Below are 14,941 nucleotides of genomic sequence, written 5' to 3'. Positions count from 1 at the left end.
GAGAGAGAGGGAGGGAGCGAGCGAGAGAGAGCGAAACGGTAGGAGAGGCACATAGAGAAAGACCAGCTTGCTCAACAGCTGAGCAGAGCACTGCGCTGTCTGTTGCCTGCCCCTCCCCCTCCGCTGCACAGAGACACACAGATGCTTGCCTGCAGCCTCACTCCCATTCACACAGCCTCATCCTACTCTCCCACTTGATGATCTGCACTTATTGCAGAGGAGCGACACCAGGCTCGAGGACAGCGCTGGCTCACAGGCAGCCTTCAATGGATCCCCTCCTCTTGCATGTCCTCGCTCCTCCTTTTCTGTTTCGACGCTCTATCGTGCCTCTCCCCCCCGCTCAAACACAACACACAAACAGGCTCCGCTAAACATGATTTACGGCTCCATTATCAAAGGCCAGAGGCCCAGAGAGAGACGGCATACGCCAGGGAGGGTGAGAGAGAATGAAGCAAGAAGGGAAGAGTGAAAACAAGAAAATTAAGACTTGAATATGGAAAAAAATAAACTATGACTAAACGACAAGCCTCTAACAGAAAAACAACCCTTTTTCATAGCTCTAGTTAATAATATCAAGATATCGGATATATCGCCTTTTAGCCTGAAAATAGAGGGATATGGTTTTTGGTTCATATCACCCAGCACAACATTTCTGTGAGTCCTCCCCCATGTGCTTTATCAAAAAAATCAAATAGGGTTCAGTTCAATTGATAATATGGTTAAGTAACAGATAATGAATAGGCCCTCACATCACTCTCCCACATTTTGGCGATGCCTTCCTCAGATCGCAGGTAGCCAAGGTAAATAAGAAGTATCTGTCCCATTATCATCAGCCACAGGTTAACATGTACATAGGACTCATATCCAAGTTCAAATCTGACTCCCCCCCAACCTCCTCCTTCTCTCAAATGCTGACCTGGCGTTTTATCGTCATGTGAGTGCAATTGTTGCACAAAACGAGATTTAAAATAATTCTCCTATACACACAAATCAATGACATTGTCAAACATACTGCAAGAAAAATGAGGTGTTCAGGTGTGTGTATTTATGGGAAAGGCAGAGCTTGTTTCATGTGGTTAAACTTTGGTTTCCTGTCAAACCTCAAAGACTCTCAGACTCCGGCGGAAACATTGTCTCACTCTGAGCACTTCATAGACAGTGGGAATTAAGATATTCACACTCAAATTGAACCAGCTGCACATTATAGAAGTTATTCTTCAATCAAAAACCAAGACAACTGTGATAGCACCATGACGCGGCTGCAGTTCTTGTTGCATCTATATTGTCTGTGTTGTTTGGTTAGCGAGGTATAAGAATGCCTGTTATAAACACATCAGCATTGATCTGCTATAAAACTCCTTGTTGGGCCAAGTTAGACCCACAGAGATTGATGCACTTGACTGAAGATTCAAACCCCTCAAACGATTGTCTGCTTCCTCCAGCAGACCCAGCAAGAACAGTCGATCGATACAGGGTGAGGAAGAGATAACTGTCGACGAGAGAAGCGCCAACACCAGATGAGGAAAATAATCATCACCAGGATAATTAAAAATAAAAAAACTATTTGTACTTATTGTGGATAAAGTCATTAAAAAGTTGTTGCTGGTCTATTGATCAGGGTTTTTAATATCTTTTGCCAGTAACAATGCTAAGTCTACACATTACAAATGCAAGTGACTATTGGAACATGCTAACATTTGATATATGTGTAGCTGTGCCTGAAATTACTGTGCTGTCGGCTGATGTTCATTAGTTAGAATGTGATGTTTAAAATCATGATCTTCCACAAGCTTTGAGTATTTTGCTGCGCAAGCAAGTTTTCACTTGTGGCACTTATTAAGTTGAGAACCTCACCTTCATGTTTGCTGCTTGCTGAGCATTCAACACGTTGTGTGCTCCCAACTGTGGCCCTCCTTGAGTGAGGGTCTCTGCCAGCACACTGCCTCCAACACCGGGTCCAGCACCCACTTGTGCCCCCTGCAGACCCTGGCCTTGGTACTGCATTCTTCCCCGGCCTGCTGGTCCCAGAGCCCCGTTCATCACCTGTCCAGTCTGGCTCATGACCCCGTGACCCTGCCCACTGTTCAACATGGCCTGATTGAAGCCCATGGCTGTGGTTCCATTGCCTTGTCCAGCAACTCCTTTCTGGCCCTGGGGAGACTGGTGATTGGGGGAGCCCTGCCCCAGTGGACCTTTTCCAAGTACAGCGCCAAGCTGACTTCCCACCATGCCTCCCTGTTGGGGGCTGGCTCCCAAGATAGAAGAACTTCCCGGTCGCAGAAGCTCAGACAGCTGCTTGTGTTTTGCGGCTGCATCTGGAACGATGGAGTTGAGACTAGGACCCCCTCCACCTGGGCCCCCGTTGGAGGACATCCCCATCCCCAAGTCTCCATTAGGAATGAGTTCGTCTGGAAGGTTGTTTTCCAGGTCAAACAGAGACACAAGATCTGAAAAAGGTGAGAAAGGGAAAGAAGAATTAACCATGAACACTGGGGCATATCCTTCAACCAGCACTGCAACTGCAAACCACCAGTAAAAGAAAGATTGAAGAATATTCTAATCACAAAATTCTGTGGTCAGTCTTTCTTGCTCACACACCACAAACAAACCACACTTTACATGAAAATGCACCATGGTCTCTTTCAATTTAATCAAAATGATAAGGGTGTGAGAGCATTTTAAATGTCCAGATGAATTGTTTTCAAAGTTTCAGTGTTTTCATCTGTCGACCACATAGGTTAACCGATTTTCTGACCATCTATCAATACCAACGTAAACCACGCCTAGTCAGCATTTAAACATGATAAGTAAGCTACATTTGCATTCAACAATAAGGTTCATTCTAGATCCTGACTGACCCAGCGTATAAATCGGACGATATTTACTCATTCAGTGTCAATGAATCGCTGTGACAAGCGCTTCAGGAAAATTAATATTCCCAAACCATCAAAACAAGCATGTAAACAGTCTGAGTGGGAGTAACGTTATTTCTATGTCCCGTACATGTTTTTAAAAAAACTTCCCAACTCATGTTATAACATTATATCTGTCGTGCAGTTGTCAGATGTGACGTTATTATAATGTTGGTTGATAACAATGGTTAGTATAATCATGTTATTTGATATTGTTTCTTGCCCTCTCCCTGTTTTGTCAGGTTACAGAAGATCCAATAGCTGGTTTCTTTCTACTAATTTCACTTAGGTCCCCAGCGTTTTGTTAACTTAAATGTGCATATGCGAAGATGGCAACAATGCATGTGCACAAAATTACACTTTAACAGTTCAGTGCCTGCTGTAACTCCAAAGCAGTGTGGACTACAAAAAAGTTCAGAGGAACAGCTTTTGCTCTGTAGCTAAGATCACTCTTGTGGCTGGGCAAAGGAAAAGTAAACATGAAGACTCAACACACACAGAGCATTAATGAAGGTTACAGTCCAAATCACACGTCTGTGCCAAGGTCCTTCACATGCAGGTGTGAATGTGCCTCAGTGTGTCAGCCAATGAAGATTTTACCAGCACAGCAACCACACCCCCACACACGCCTAGCCCAGTGTTTAGGGCCAGTGGGGTTTTAAGTTTGGAAAAGACATTGTGTTCCTCAATGCAATTAGGTGGCAATTCATATTTTGAACAGTGCCTAAAGTTAAAGTCACAGGTGTCAGGGTACAGCAACAGACATGGATGGTGCATAGTTGAGAGCAAGCACCTGTGCCTCATCTGAGGCTCATTCACCAACAAGATCGAGAGCACACATTTATGAAAGTAAGAGATTTTGAAGAAAGACTGTTCACATATGACCTAAACAGCAACAAATATACATCCCTCCACCTGAGCTCAAGAACAAGCAATGCCAAGACTATAGCCGTTTTCCGACATGACCTGCAGGTAAAATCCGGAAAATTAGCTACAGAGTTTACCCAGAGTTTGCCTTCCATACCTGTTCAACACAGCCAGAGTTCTCTGCACAGATGTGTTCACAAAAGCAACAAATCTTCCGCATCAGTCAGGCGAGAGGTGGAGCCGGGTGCAGCCGACCGAGGCAGGAAGTGACGTATTACCTCTGCTGCGTAGATTAAGTGATTTTCTTGACAACAAACAGACATCAGTGTCAGCTCTTATCACCATAAACACTCTTGACATCTTTGTTGGTGTCTTTTCTAAGTGTGTGTCATCGCTTTTTCAACGAGATATATTTCTTTTCTTTTTGGCCGTTTTTTTCCCGTTCATTTTTTAAACTGTCGAGCATTAGAAGCGTCATCATGTCTGACGTAGCATTTTAGAATATGTATCCATACAATTAACAAAACCATCTGCATGTTCTACAAACACAATAATATCTAGAGTAATCAAGTTATTCCCACTAATCGTTTTATAACTAGTTTCATGATTAACTGACAAATGTTTTACCGTTGCTTAATTGTAGTACTCAGTGCAGCTCCCTCTCTCACACCATGTCTCTCTCCCACACAAACACAATTACAACCGAGGCATCGGCCATAGTCATACTCGCTATCCATGAAGTATTTAGCATCCCCAGTAGGAGGGCAAAGCTCACTTCCACTCTAGTTGTGTACATTCCCACAACATGCATGCAGTACTCATCAGGCAGACCTCAACATAACACCTGTGCTTTCTATGTACTACTTTACCACTTTATTTGATTCCCATTTATAGACTCAGGGCTGTGCACAAACACCAAGTCTTTATTTAGCACACACACACACACACACACACGTGATTTTTAATGACACAAAGGATTAAAAACTCTTTTCCACCTTGAAAAGGGAAAGGATAGACTGGAGCCAAAAACCTAGCTGAAGGAGTCAGTGTCTTCAGCCTGGTGAGTATCTTCCAAAGACAGAGTATGATTTGAATTCACTCATTATACAACAAGGATATGATGAACTTATCCATATGACAAGCAGTGTCAAAAGAAGCAGCCACCAACTAGATATCCCAACACTTGAGTAACACTATTCTCACCTGAAGAGGACCCTGCAGCTGCCGGTTTTAATTCGCCCAAAGCCCTTCAGCAGGCATGTGAAAATGTTCAATTACACTCTCCAGTGTAGGAGATAATAACAGGCTATGTAGAGTCCCAGAGTCAGAGAGAGGGGATAGAGATGAAAAGCATAAGATTTTGCCCCACTCTCTTTCAATGAAATGGGTCGCTAACCAAGGATCGCAGTGTCGAAGGGGCATAAAGATCCATACGTAGAATTATAAAGAACCAAACTAAAAATATGGATACGGAAGTGAAGTATGCTGCTTATGGTGAGCAATTCAAGCACAAACACATTCAAAGTTATTCATACCAAGAGACGACATGCGTGTCAGTCTTCAACGACAAAAAAACGCTTGAGACAAAAATTACAAAGCAAATCAGGGTGAGAAAACCAATATTTAGTGCATCTATGAAAGACTGAGAATGAAATGAAATTATGTTACATTATCTGAGTATTTACTTCATGCATGGTGCCTGATTGTTTAACTGAGGCAAGGCTAGGGCTGGGCGATATGGAAAAAAATGTTATCACGATATGTTTTTCCATATTGATCGATCTCGATTCTTATCACGATATGTAGTTTTTGCAGATGCTGCCAGTGTGAGGGGCGTCCTGAAGCTTGAAGAAACAAGAGATTCACTGAAACTTTACAATAAAGTTTATTAACATTAAAAAAAAAATATGCCTTCCAATAATGAGGTCGTGTGAAGGTTTGTGAAGGTCTTCATGCTTCCATTGATCAAGAGAGCATCAGGGCCCATAACTAGCAAAAGAAAATTCAGAGCAGCGCTCTTAGCTCATACAGAGTCTTATATGCTTAGTGCAAACTAAGTGACTGGTCCCTTTTCACTATATTTAGCATTTTTTTATTTTGTAAACAACTTAAAAAAAACAAGTAAACATGTGGGCAGACCCTCTGACACATTCAAGTGCTAAATTGTGAGCTCGTACCTGGGGTCTAACACTTTGATCAGTGTCCTGAAGCCGTCCCTCTCCACTGTGCTCAGGGGCATCATATCTTTAGCTAAGCAATAAGTAATAGCGCTCGTTATATTTTTGCCCCGCTTCGATTGTTTTTATAATATGGGGCGATGGCTGCAAAACACGACTGGATGGACTGTTGTTTTGCTAACAGAACAGAATCGAAGACGTAGTGGTCTTGCCTGTCTCTTTGTTTGGTGTCGTGCAAACTTGAGCCCGCAGAGTCAAACTCTCTGTGTAATCACTGGGATGGTGCCGTCTCAGGTGATTGAAAAGGTTTGTGGTGTTTCCCGTCCTGGCTGGTACCGACCGCCGGCATATTTTGCAGACCGGCTTCGTCTGCTCCTCAACATTTTTGCCGTATCCAAACCACGTCCACACACTTGACGTCGCGTTACCCTTTTTTTCGACAATGTCTTCGGTTTCGGGTGATGTAGTGATGTCGCTTTCACATTCGGCATTATTTTCGCTGTCCCCGACTTCAGTTTCACTCCTTTTTTCTCCTTTTTCCAACTTCGTTCTCTCTTTTTCTCTCTCTCGCAACTGCAGCTACTCTCACGATGGGAAGTGGGCGTGTCGTGTCCTACCTGCAGACGGCAGCCGGCAGACTCCGACACTGTTGTTCCGCTTACTTTTGCCACGTGAGATCGAATACATGTCACAAGGAGATAATCTAAATCGATCAAAATTTTATCGCGATCCCGAATCGAGATCGAAAAATCGCCCAGCCCTAGGCAAGGCTACCTCATGTTTTGCCATGTGCAACAATTAAAAAAGCTAAATTAACGTTGAATGGATGACACAATTTGAATCGTACCTTTTACGACATGTCTTTAAGCAAAATGACAAACTCGTCTTTTAATGGGACATTTGTTAAAACAAAACAAAAAAATCTGATTTGTATTGAATACCGACAATTCTTCACCATTTTGGTGCATTTGTTGGCGTAACTGTGAGAAATATTTGTGAGTAGAAGCCAGTGATTACATTCATGTCTCAATGCGGCCACGTTTGAATTATTCTTTGCCTTGGATACAATTTATTAAATTTCAAAAACTTGTTAAACATTGTTTAGCACTGTGTCCGAATGCAGCAACGATACATTTATTATTTAGATATTTTTCATGAGATCAAAATATGTTAGACGTGCACGTTAGAATTAGTAAAACTTCCAAGAATACCTACAATTGATAAAATGCTCAGAACCAATTAAAGAAAACCCAATTTTCGTTTTTACCACACATTTGATTTACAGTACATTAGTTAAACCTTTACTATGGTGCTTTATAAGAAAAGTTATAACTACTTCAAGATGTGCTAAATTAGCAGCACACTGCACTCGTAAAGCTGGGGCAGCAGTCATCTGCTGCACCGTGTTTATGTAAACCACAGCCATTAATGGACAATGGCAAAAAAAGGAACTGGGCAGGGCTACACAATCTTAGAAGCTGAGAAAGGGTTTTTATTCAGTTTGCAGACAGATGTAAAATAATGAGCTCAGTGTCGTTGAAGAGGATATAAGCATGCTGCGGATGTGTTAGATATGAAGGATAAGGACAGAGGGAGGAATAGACGTACAGAAGGCCACCGGGCAGCGTTGGCTTGTTGGCATCCCGTGCCACCCACTCTTCTCAGCATCTCAATCAGTTCCACCTCAGCTGAGACAATAGCCAGCAGATCTAGCACATCTTCTGCCAATGCTTTGCCATGCTGGTGAGAGGCATAACATTTTTAACGGTTGACCGTGTTTGAACATGTGCTGATGCTGATGTAGCTGAATAATGCTCACCCAGGGGTTGGCAATCATACACAGGCCAGACAGAGGACAAGGAACCCCCGCTAGGTAAGTAGTAGCATTAGAGAGCGGCTGGCCATTTCTCACCTCTTGCGCTGACACGCCACTCCGGCTTACAAATGACAACAAGCCTGACACTTGCCTGTGGCCACAGGGGCAAACACAGACTGACACCAGACCAGAGAACCATAAAAAACCGAGACATATTAACATAAGCATCAAAGACTAGCTGCTAATCTGTGGCTGTAAGCGACAGTAACTGTGCACTGGATTGGACCTGGCAACAGGAGGTGTCTCTGTTATCTGTCAGACAGCCAATAACGTAAAGGCTTTGTCAATAACAAACATGAATCAGTCAGCCAAACCCGGAAGGGAATATTGTTATAATACTACTTTTCAACACATCTGTGAAAGCCAATACTTGCGTTATTGATTTCAATCTAAGTAGAAAATTTACTTTGAAGTTTTATCATCACCGAATCATCAAAGTTGAGATTTTAGATTGAATTTAATACAGTGAAATGTTTTGATTTGAAAACCATATAAGACGAGTCATTTCTAAAAAAACAAAAATTCTAATAAATCTGTTCTTTTCATAGGTTCCAAGGATAAGTAACCACATTTGGACTGGAAGTGTCTGGTAGGAGTGTAGTGCAATAACTATGTCATCCATGAAAAAAACATTACGTATTAAATTTGTTTTAAAAATGGACATTCTAAATACAGATTTCCAAATCAAAGAAAGCAAGTGAATTTTTGGATGAAGAAAGATGCCCAGTAGAAGAAGGAGCGATGCTGCATACCAACAATTCTTGAGAAAAGTAGGCGTTTAACAGTACATCGATCCGAACCAAAGAAACCTTTTGGTTTGGTAATTGATCTACCGAACTGAGTGCAACGAGTCAGCGTGCGGAACTTAATTCTGTGCATGTGGGTCTCAAATTCCGATGGAAAACTTTAGCGAAGGACCGGATGTGTTGTAAGCTCACAGTCAAGACCATCCCTCATCACACAAGTCTGCTGTTTGGGAACATTTCAGTTTCGCAGTCAACTATAACGGTGATGGACGAGGATTGTATAAAAGCCGTGTGTTGACATTGTGCAACTGCAAATTAGGTAGCTGGTAGCACGTCGAACATACCGACGCGTATGAAACAACATCACCAGAGTGATGTCCCACCAACAGTAATGGGACAAGGAAAAAATGAGTTGGGTGTAATCCCAACTCCTCGCAGCATTTAAACTGCCGTTTGCAAACAATTCAGAATGTGTCAAAGCAATAACAAGCGTCATAGGTGTTTCTAATAGCAGCGGATATGGGTCCGTTCTCTGTTGTAAAGATCGCTGGGTACAAACACATGCTGGAAGTCATCGAGCCACGTAACGAAGTTCCCTCTTTACTACATTTCAGCCAGCAAGTCACACCAGCCCTTTATAAACCTCCGTCGCTGGCGTGAGAGTGTTCTCTACAGAGGGAGATATTGCAAACGTGGACGGGTTTTATTACAAAAATTAAAAGGAAAATACATGTATTTAATAATTTCATAATTATAGAATACCAAAATGGTGCAGTTTAAGCACAGTTAATTCTCTACATGTTGCACATTAACATATATTTATTTTACCATTAAAATTTGTTTAATTTTTTTTAATTTATGGTCTTTTCAGTTAAACAGGGTTGAACTTTTTTTTATTAAATTCGTAAAATTTTCAGTTCCTTGTTTCTACTGTACCGAAAACCTACCGAATCGTGACCTTTAAACCGAGGTACGTATGGAACTGGGATTGTTGTGTACCCCTACAGAACACAATCCAAATGAACTCAGAATTAGGTATTTTTCCAACTCAAGACAAAAACTGCGCTTATCCTACCATCTGCACCCTGGCACTTAAAATCTTCTCAGTGTACTTAAGACCCTGAGCCGCATCCAGGACTTCAAAGAGAGCAGGAGACACTGGGAGATGTCATACTGAGTGTACATTGAGATAGAAGGGGCTTGTGGCAGCAGTGGGGGAGGAGGAGGCCCAGTGTCGGGCTGCTTTATTGCCCAGTGAAAGGTCCTGTCAACCTCTGAAAGGATGCACTACCTTGGCTGAAGACCGAGTTCTGTCAAGACGTCTCGATAATGCCGCCATCCGCAGAAAACAGACAAAACAAAAAAACTTCTCAGTTGTTTCCGGATAGCAGACAGATATGCTTAGAATCTCCACTTCATTTTGAATCAAGTATCTATACCAGTCATTATGAACTGTCAGATGACAGTAATGAGGTGCCTGCATTGGTGAAATCCAACATACAGCTTCACTGAAATGAGACGATGCTAGCTTGGTGCTAATGACTGCACCATATGAATATCAGCAAAGCTATGCATGTAACTACATAGCAAGTTTACAATATGAACACTATGCACATGCATAACTAGAATGGACCCAAAACTGGATGGTTGAAAAGTTCCACAAATTATTTAGTTATTAGGAAGAGTGGAACAGGTTTCAGTCAGATATACTCCTGCAGTACATGTAAAGGGGGTTCAATGAGAAGTGAAGTCTTAAGAGCTGAAATAAATAGTGACTAATTAATAATGGTAGTTGACATAAATTTCTAAAAAACATCAAAAAATCGTGTTCCTATATTTTTGAAACAAAAATGCTAACTTTGTCCGTTTCTCCTATGACTCGTATTACTTTACTTCTTTTGATTTTAGACTGCTGGTAGGACAAAACAAAACCCCTGAAAATTTCACCCGGGGCTTGGAAAACTTCTAATAGACATCCTTAATGTGTTCTTACACTTTACAGATGAAATAATATTCAGCTAACTAACTAAGATTGAAAATAATGGTTGAAGACAGCTTTACTCTTAATTAGGGCCCGAGCACTGACGGTTTCCAAGTTGACATCTTTGTTGGCGTCGTCTACATGTCTGGCCCGCCCCATCATTCGCTGTGAAGTTTTGGCAAAAATGTCCTGCTTCATTCTCACATGGGCTCACTCTGACATTTTCTGGACATTTTACAAGCGGGGGGTGGTGGGGAAACCTCCAGAAAATGTCCGGAGCATCTGAAACTGACATTTCAGTGCTCACATACATCCTCTCTGGAAAATATCAGGAAATTGTCTGGACTTCAGTGCACGGATGAAGAGCAATGACACGTAGCCACAGTTCAATGTTTATGTCACGTTATTATAACTTACATGCAATTAACTTTGGCCCCCAACCAGATGGGTGGCAATTCTAAATGATTTGTGTCTGTCAAACTGGAGAAATCTAGGAAACCATATCATCGTATGTTCAACTTGAATCTAGTGATCACTGATGTGAATGATATGTTGATTCAACTCTCGTTCAACAGAAAAAGACAAAACAGCTCCAAAATAATTCTGGTAAATTCATGTAACTAAAATGGTCTTCCAGAAGTGCAAATGGGACATGGCCTGTAAAAGTCCTCTTGGTCTGAAGATCTAAAAGACTCTATCCTGGGGAATAATTCAACTATAAAGGCTGAATTATAGTCCAGTTGCATCGACTGACTCATTTTGGTTTATGCTTCTCTAACGTGTTGCGCGTGCTGCAACGCAATTCACCGCCAGAACACTAGGTGGAGTAACGTTGTTTGTCGAAGACAAAACACACAAAGAAGAGACGTCTACTTCTTCGTCGACTGTTTATATACATCGCCACTCCGGCTTCTCATAACCTATTTCTGGCGGACAAATCGGCCATTCAGTGACGAGTTATACAAGTGTTCATACTTTCGGATCTCTTCTCCCAAGTGCTCATCTATTTGGTCCATATTCGTTCTTCTAAATCTTCCGTGATTTCCGTGTATTATGGGGCAGGAAACCGGAAACTAGAATCCGGACGGGATGTAGTAAGCAGACCAATCACAAGCCTTGCGGGCTGCGTGAGGCTCGCGTCGCTCTGTCGTATAGTTAGAAAAATTGGCGGACGCACGCAAGCCGCAAGAGGGCACGTGAGGGGCGTGTTGCGTGTCTTGCGTGCATACAACCCGACAATAAATCGGCCTTGAACTACACTCAGTGTCGCAGATGCCTCCGTCAAGTTCGAACAATCCAACACACTATTGTCTCGTGTTTAGAGTAGAAATATAAAAGAGAAAAGTAGTCTCAAAACTTGAAGGATATAATCCCCATTAAGCGTAGTGCTTAACAGCAGAAAAACAAATATGAGCAAAATTTGCTATTTTTGGGGGCAATCCTTTTTGTTAACTGTCAATAAAAAAGGCCAGATACCGTGATTTATAGATATGAGTTGGGTTAAGTTTTTGCGTAGTCCACAGGGGAAACATGTCCTCCTTGGCGGACGTGATGAAAGTCATCTCATCAGACAATCCTGCAAATGCCCACACTTCTGTGTCAACTACCAACCACGTGCCTGAATCAGCGCTTGAACAACCCTGGGAAACTTGTGTCTGTGGAGCACGTACAAGTCGTACAGGTGCATTGATGGTGTTATGGGCCCTCAGCTTTTTATATTAAAGGTTCAGTGTGTAGAATGTAGTGGTGAAGTTGGATGCTGCAGCTGAATACCCCTCACCTCACCCTCCCCTCCCAAACATGGATGAGAACCTGTGGGAGCCTTCAGTTTTCATAAAAACTCAAAAGGCGCTTAGTTTGTCCAGTTTGGGCTACTGTAAAAAAAAACATGGCAGCCTCCATAGAGGACCCACTCCCGATGTAAATATAAAGTATTTAAACATAAAGGACGCATTCCTCGGGTAAAGAAAACAACAATTTGTACAATTCAGATGTCACACACTGGAGAAAACATTACCGGGATTATTTCATATTCAATTTCTGCCAGTAATCACATTATTTGTTAACTATTTAATATGTACACTTAAAAAGGTATTTTTTTTTTTTTTTAACGGCCCACCTCATCGATGCAATGGAGCAAAGTTGCTCTGCAGGTTGGGCTGGTGAAGAGGCAGACCCTTGGGCTAGCTCCTACTCCTCAACCTCATCAAGGCAGCAGCTTATCCCAGCTCCGCAGTGATGATATGTACATTTACTAACCAGTCACTGGCAGCAGAAAAGATGGATGTTGGCACAAAACCAATCTTCAACGATAATTCCCCTCACAACTCAACGTGGATCATTCAACCGTTGAACGAAGGATGGTCCGAGTCTGACCTGGTGGCGAGGACCGTTATCATTCTACCAGACGACAGGGGTCCGTGTGTTTGTGCTGTCAAGTTTCTGCAGTGTCAGTGAGCAAGGCACTAAAACCCAAGCCAACGCCAGGGATGCCGAATGCAGCATTTCCCCACTGCAAACTAAGAGTTTCTCCGAAGGATGTCACGGTGCTAACAGAATACCAGCTTTGTAAATGGGCAAGAAAGAAAATGATAACACTTTTTAATCACGTTTGAATTGTTTTAACTCTACTTTGAAAACTGCAAAGACAGAAAAGTTGGGAGCGAACTCCATGTTGAGCAACTGCAATCTGGACGTGAGGATGAGGCAGCAGAGTTTGCAGGGTATGTGAATATATATATATATATATTTTTATACTAGATGTGTCACGTGTGGAATTACTCAAACAATTTCACAGGAACTTTATGTACAGTTGCCCAGTGATATTTGCACAGCTCCCAGAGAAGTGGCTGATGAGCAGCTTTTCCTCAAGGTGGATGCGTGCGTCCCCTACAAAGGCAGCCAGAGGATTAAGAACACAGAACCATACGTGAGCTGAGGGTGTCAAACCCGTGTCCCGTGCTTACCTGGGCCGTCCGATCCCGAGAGAGGCGAGTTGAGCTTGGGTCGCTTTGCAGTGGGGGGTCCGACATCCAGCAGATTGTCAGCCATCCTCGTGTTATCGGAGGCGGATGATGATGCAGGGAAATAACAGTCCAACTTCGTGGCTCCGGGAAAACTCGGAACTTTCCCCCCCAACGTTGCTCGAAACAGAGCAATTTTACTGTTGTTCTTCTTTCTTTTTTTTTCTTCCTTTCTTTCTTTCTCTCTTTCTTGACTGACAAGACTGGAGAAACGCTGCCCGGAGAGGAGAGGCTTCAAAAGGAAGGCAACAGCGCCACGCTCCGCCGCCGAAGATCACCCCATGATAATCCAACACCCAACACCCACATAATTATCCTCAACAATCGCGTCCGAGAAATTATTTCGCTTCGAGGACAATAAATAAACGGTGATTATAAAATATCACACGGGGCGTAAGAAAATCGCTTCGCCCGCAGATCGCCGGTTTCGCGTCGGTGCGAAATCATCTTTTTCGCAGTCGAAGCGAGCGGCCATAAAATCCGACCCGGGCTTAAATAAAAAGAGCAAAATTCAAGAAATATTTTCTATGAGCCGGATTATTTTTCTGGTCGCTGTCTCCCGGTAAATACAGCGACTCGCGGCGGAGGGTACGGCGAGAAGCGGCGCTCTCTAAAAGGGAAATCAAATATACAGCGGGCTGTGGAGACGATAAAAAGCCGAGTAATCCTCACATGTTTGCGTCAAATCTTGTCGGCAGAACCAACACGTCGGTTCCCAGCGCGGAAATAAGCCGTTTCGGGTCCGTCTGAGTGGCTCGGATCGGTTTTTAAAATTAATGCTCCCCCCGAAATCCCGATTCCGAGCCGCGTCAAGATGGCGGCTGTTGATTCCTCCGATACAAAAAAAAAAAAAAAAAGTTTTTTTTTTCTTCCCAGCTAGACTGGGGGGGGGGAGGGAGGGGAGGGGGAGGAGGGGACTGGGGCTCCGTCGTGTAATGACGTACTGACGTAAGGCCCGTGTGTCCCACAGTGCGTCACGTGCACGGTACGTCAAGTGGCAAATAATAGAAAAGAAAATACATAATAGATAAATGACAAAAACAAATAAATAAACAAGTTAATAAATTCCCTGTATCATATTCTACTAATAAAAAAATTATTCATTTGGATATTATATTAGAGTAAGGCCAGCTAATGTAGAATATGTTGGTTGAAAGAAGCGTTTATTATCACTTTGACGTTGTAATTAAGTACTAGAATTTTATTTTCTTAAATTTATTTATATTTTTACAAGGAAAATACTGCATTTTAACCCCAGCATATTTGACAGCTCAAGTTTTTCTTACCTTCAAAATATACAAACATCTGGTAAAATGTGATTCACAGGTATATCAGACTGTTAGAGCGGTTGAATTGTCT

The 14,941-nt window shown here is 42.5% G+C and overlaps 1 protein-coding gene across 5 annotated transcripts in view; it reads right to left on the bottom strand.

Annotated features, from left to right (window-relative positions):
* The window catches only part of crebbpb (CREB binding protein b), a 33,454-nt gene extending 19,027 nt beyond the window's left edge, over positions 1 to 14,427 (bottom strand). For all 5 annotated transcript variants that reach the window (XM_053442925.1, XM_053442927.1, XM_053442926.1 and 2 more), the window contains exons 1-2: positions 13,526 to 14,427; positions 1,855 to 2,447 (exon numbers count right to left, since the gene is read on the bottom strand). In XM_053442925.1, the coding sequence (XP_053298900.1) occupies positions 1,855 to 2,447; positions 13,526 to 13,610 (678 nt within the window). In that variant the 5' untranslated portion in view covers positions 13,611 to 14,427. The remainder of the gene's footprint in view (positions 1 to 1,854; positions 2,448 to 13,525) is intronic.
* Positions 14,428 to 14,941: the final 514 nt, after the last annotated feature.

The sequence above is a fragment of the Pleuronectes platessa genome, chromosome 16, assembly GCF_947347685.1.
Source record: "Pleuronectes platessa chromosome 16, fPlePla1.1, whole genome shotgun sequence".
Classification (NCBI taxonomy): domain Eukaryota; kingdom Metazoa; phylum Chordata; class Actinopteri; order Pleuronectiformes; family Pleuronectidae; genus Pleuronectes; species Pleuronectes platessa.
This window is presented reverse-complemented; position numbering and strand designations above follow the sequence as displayed.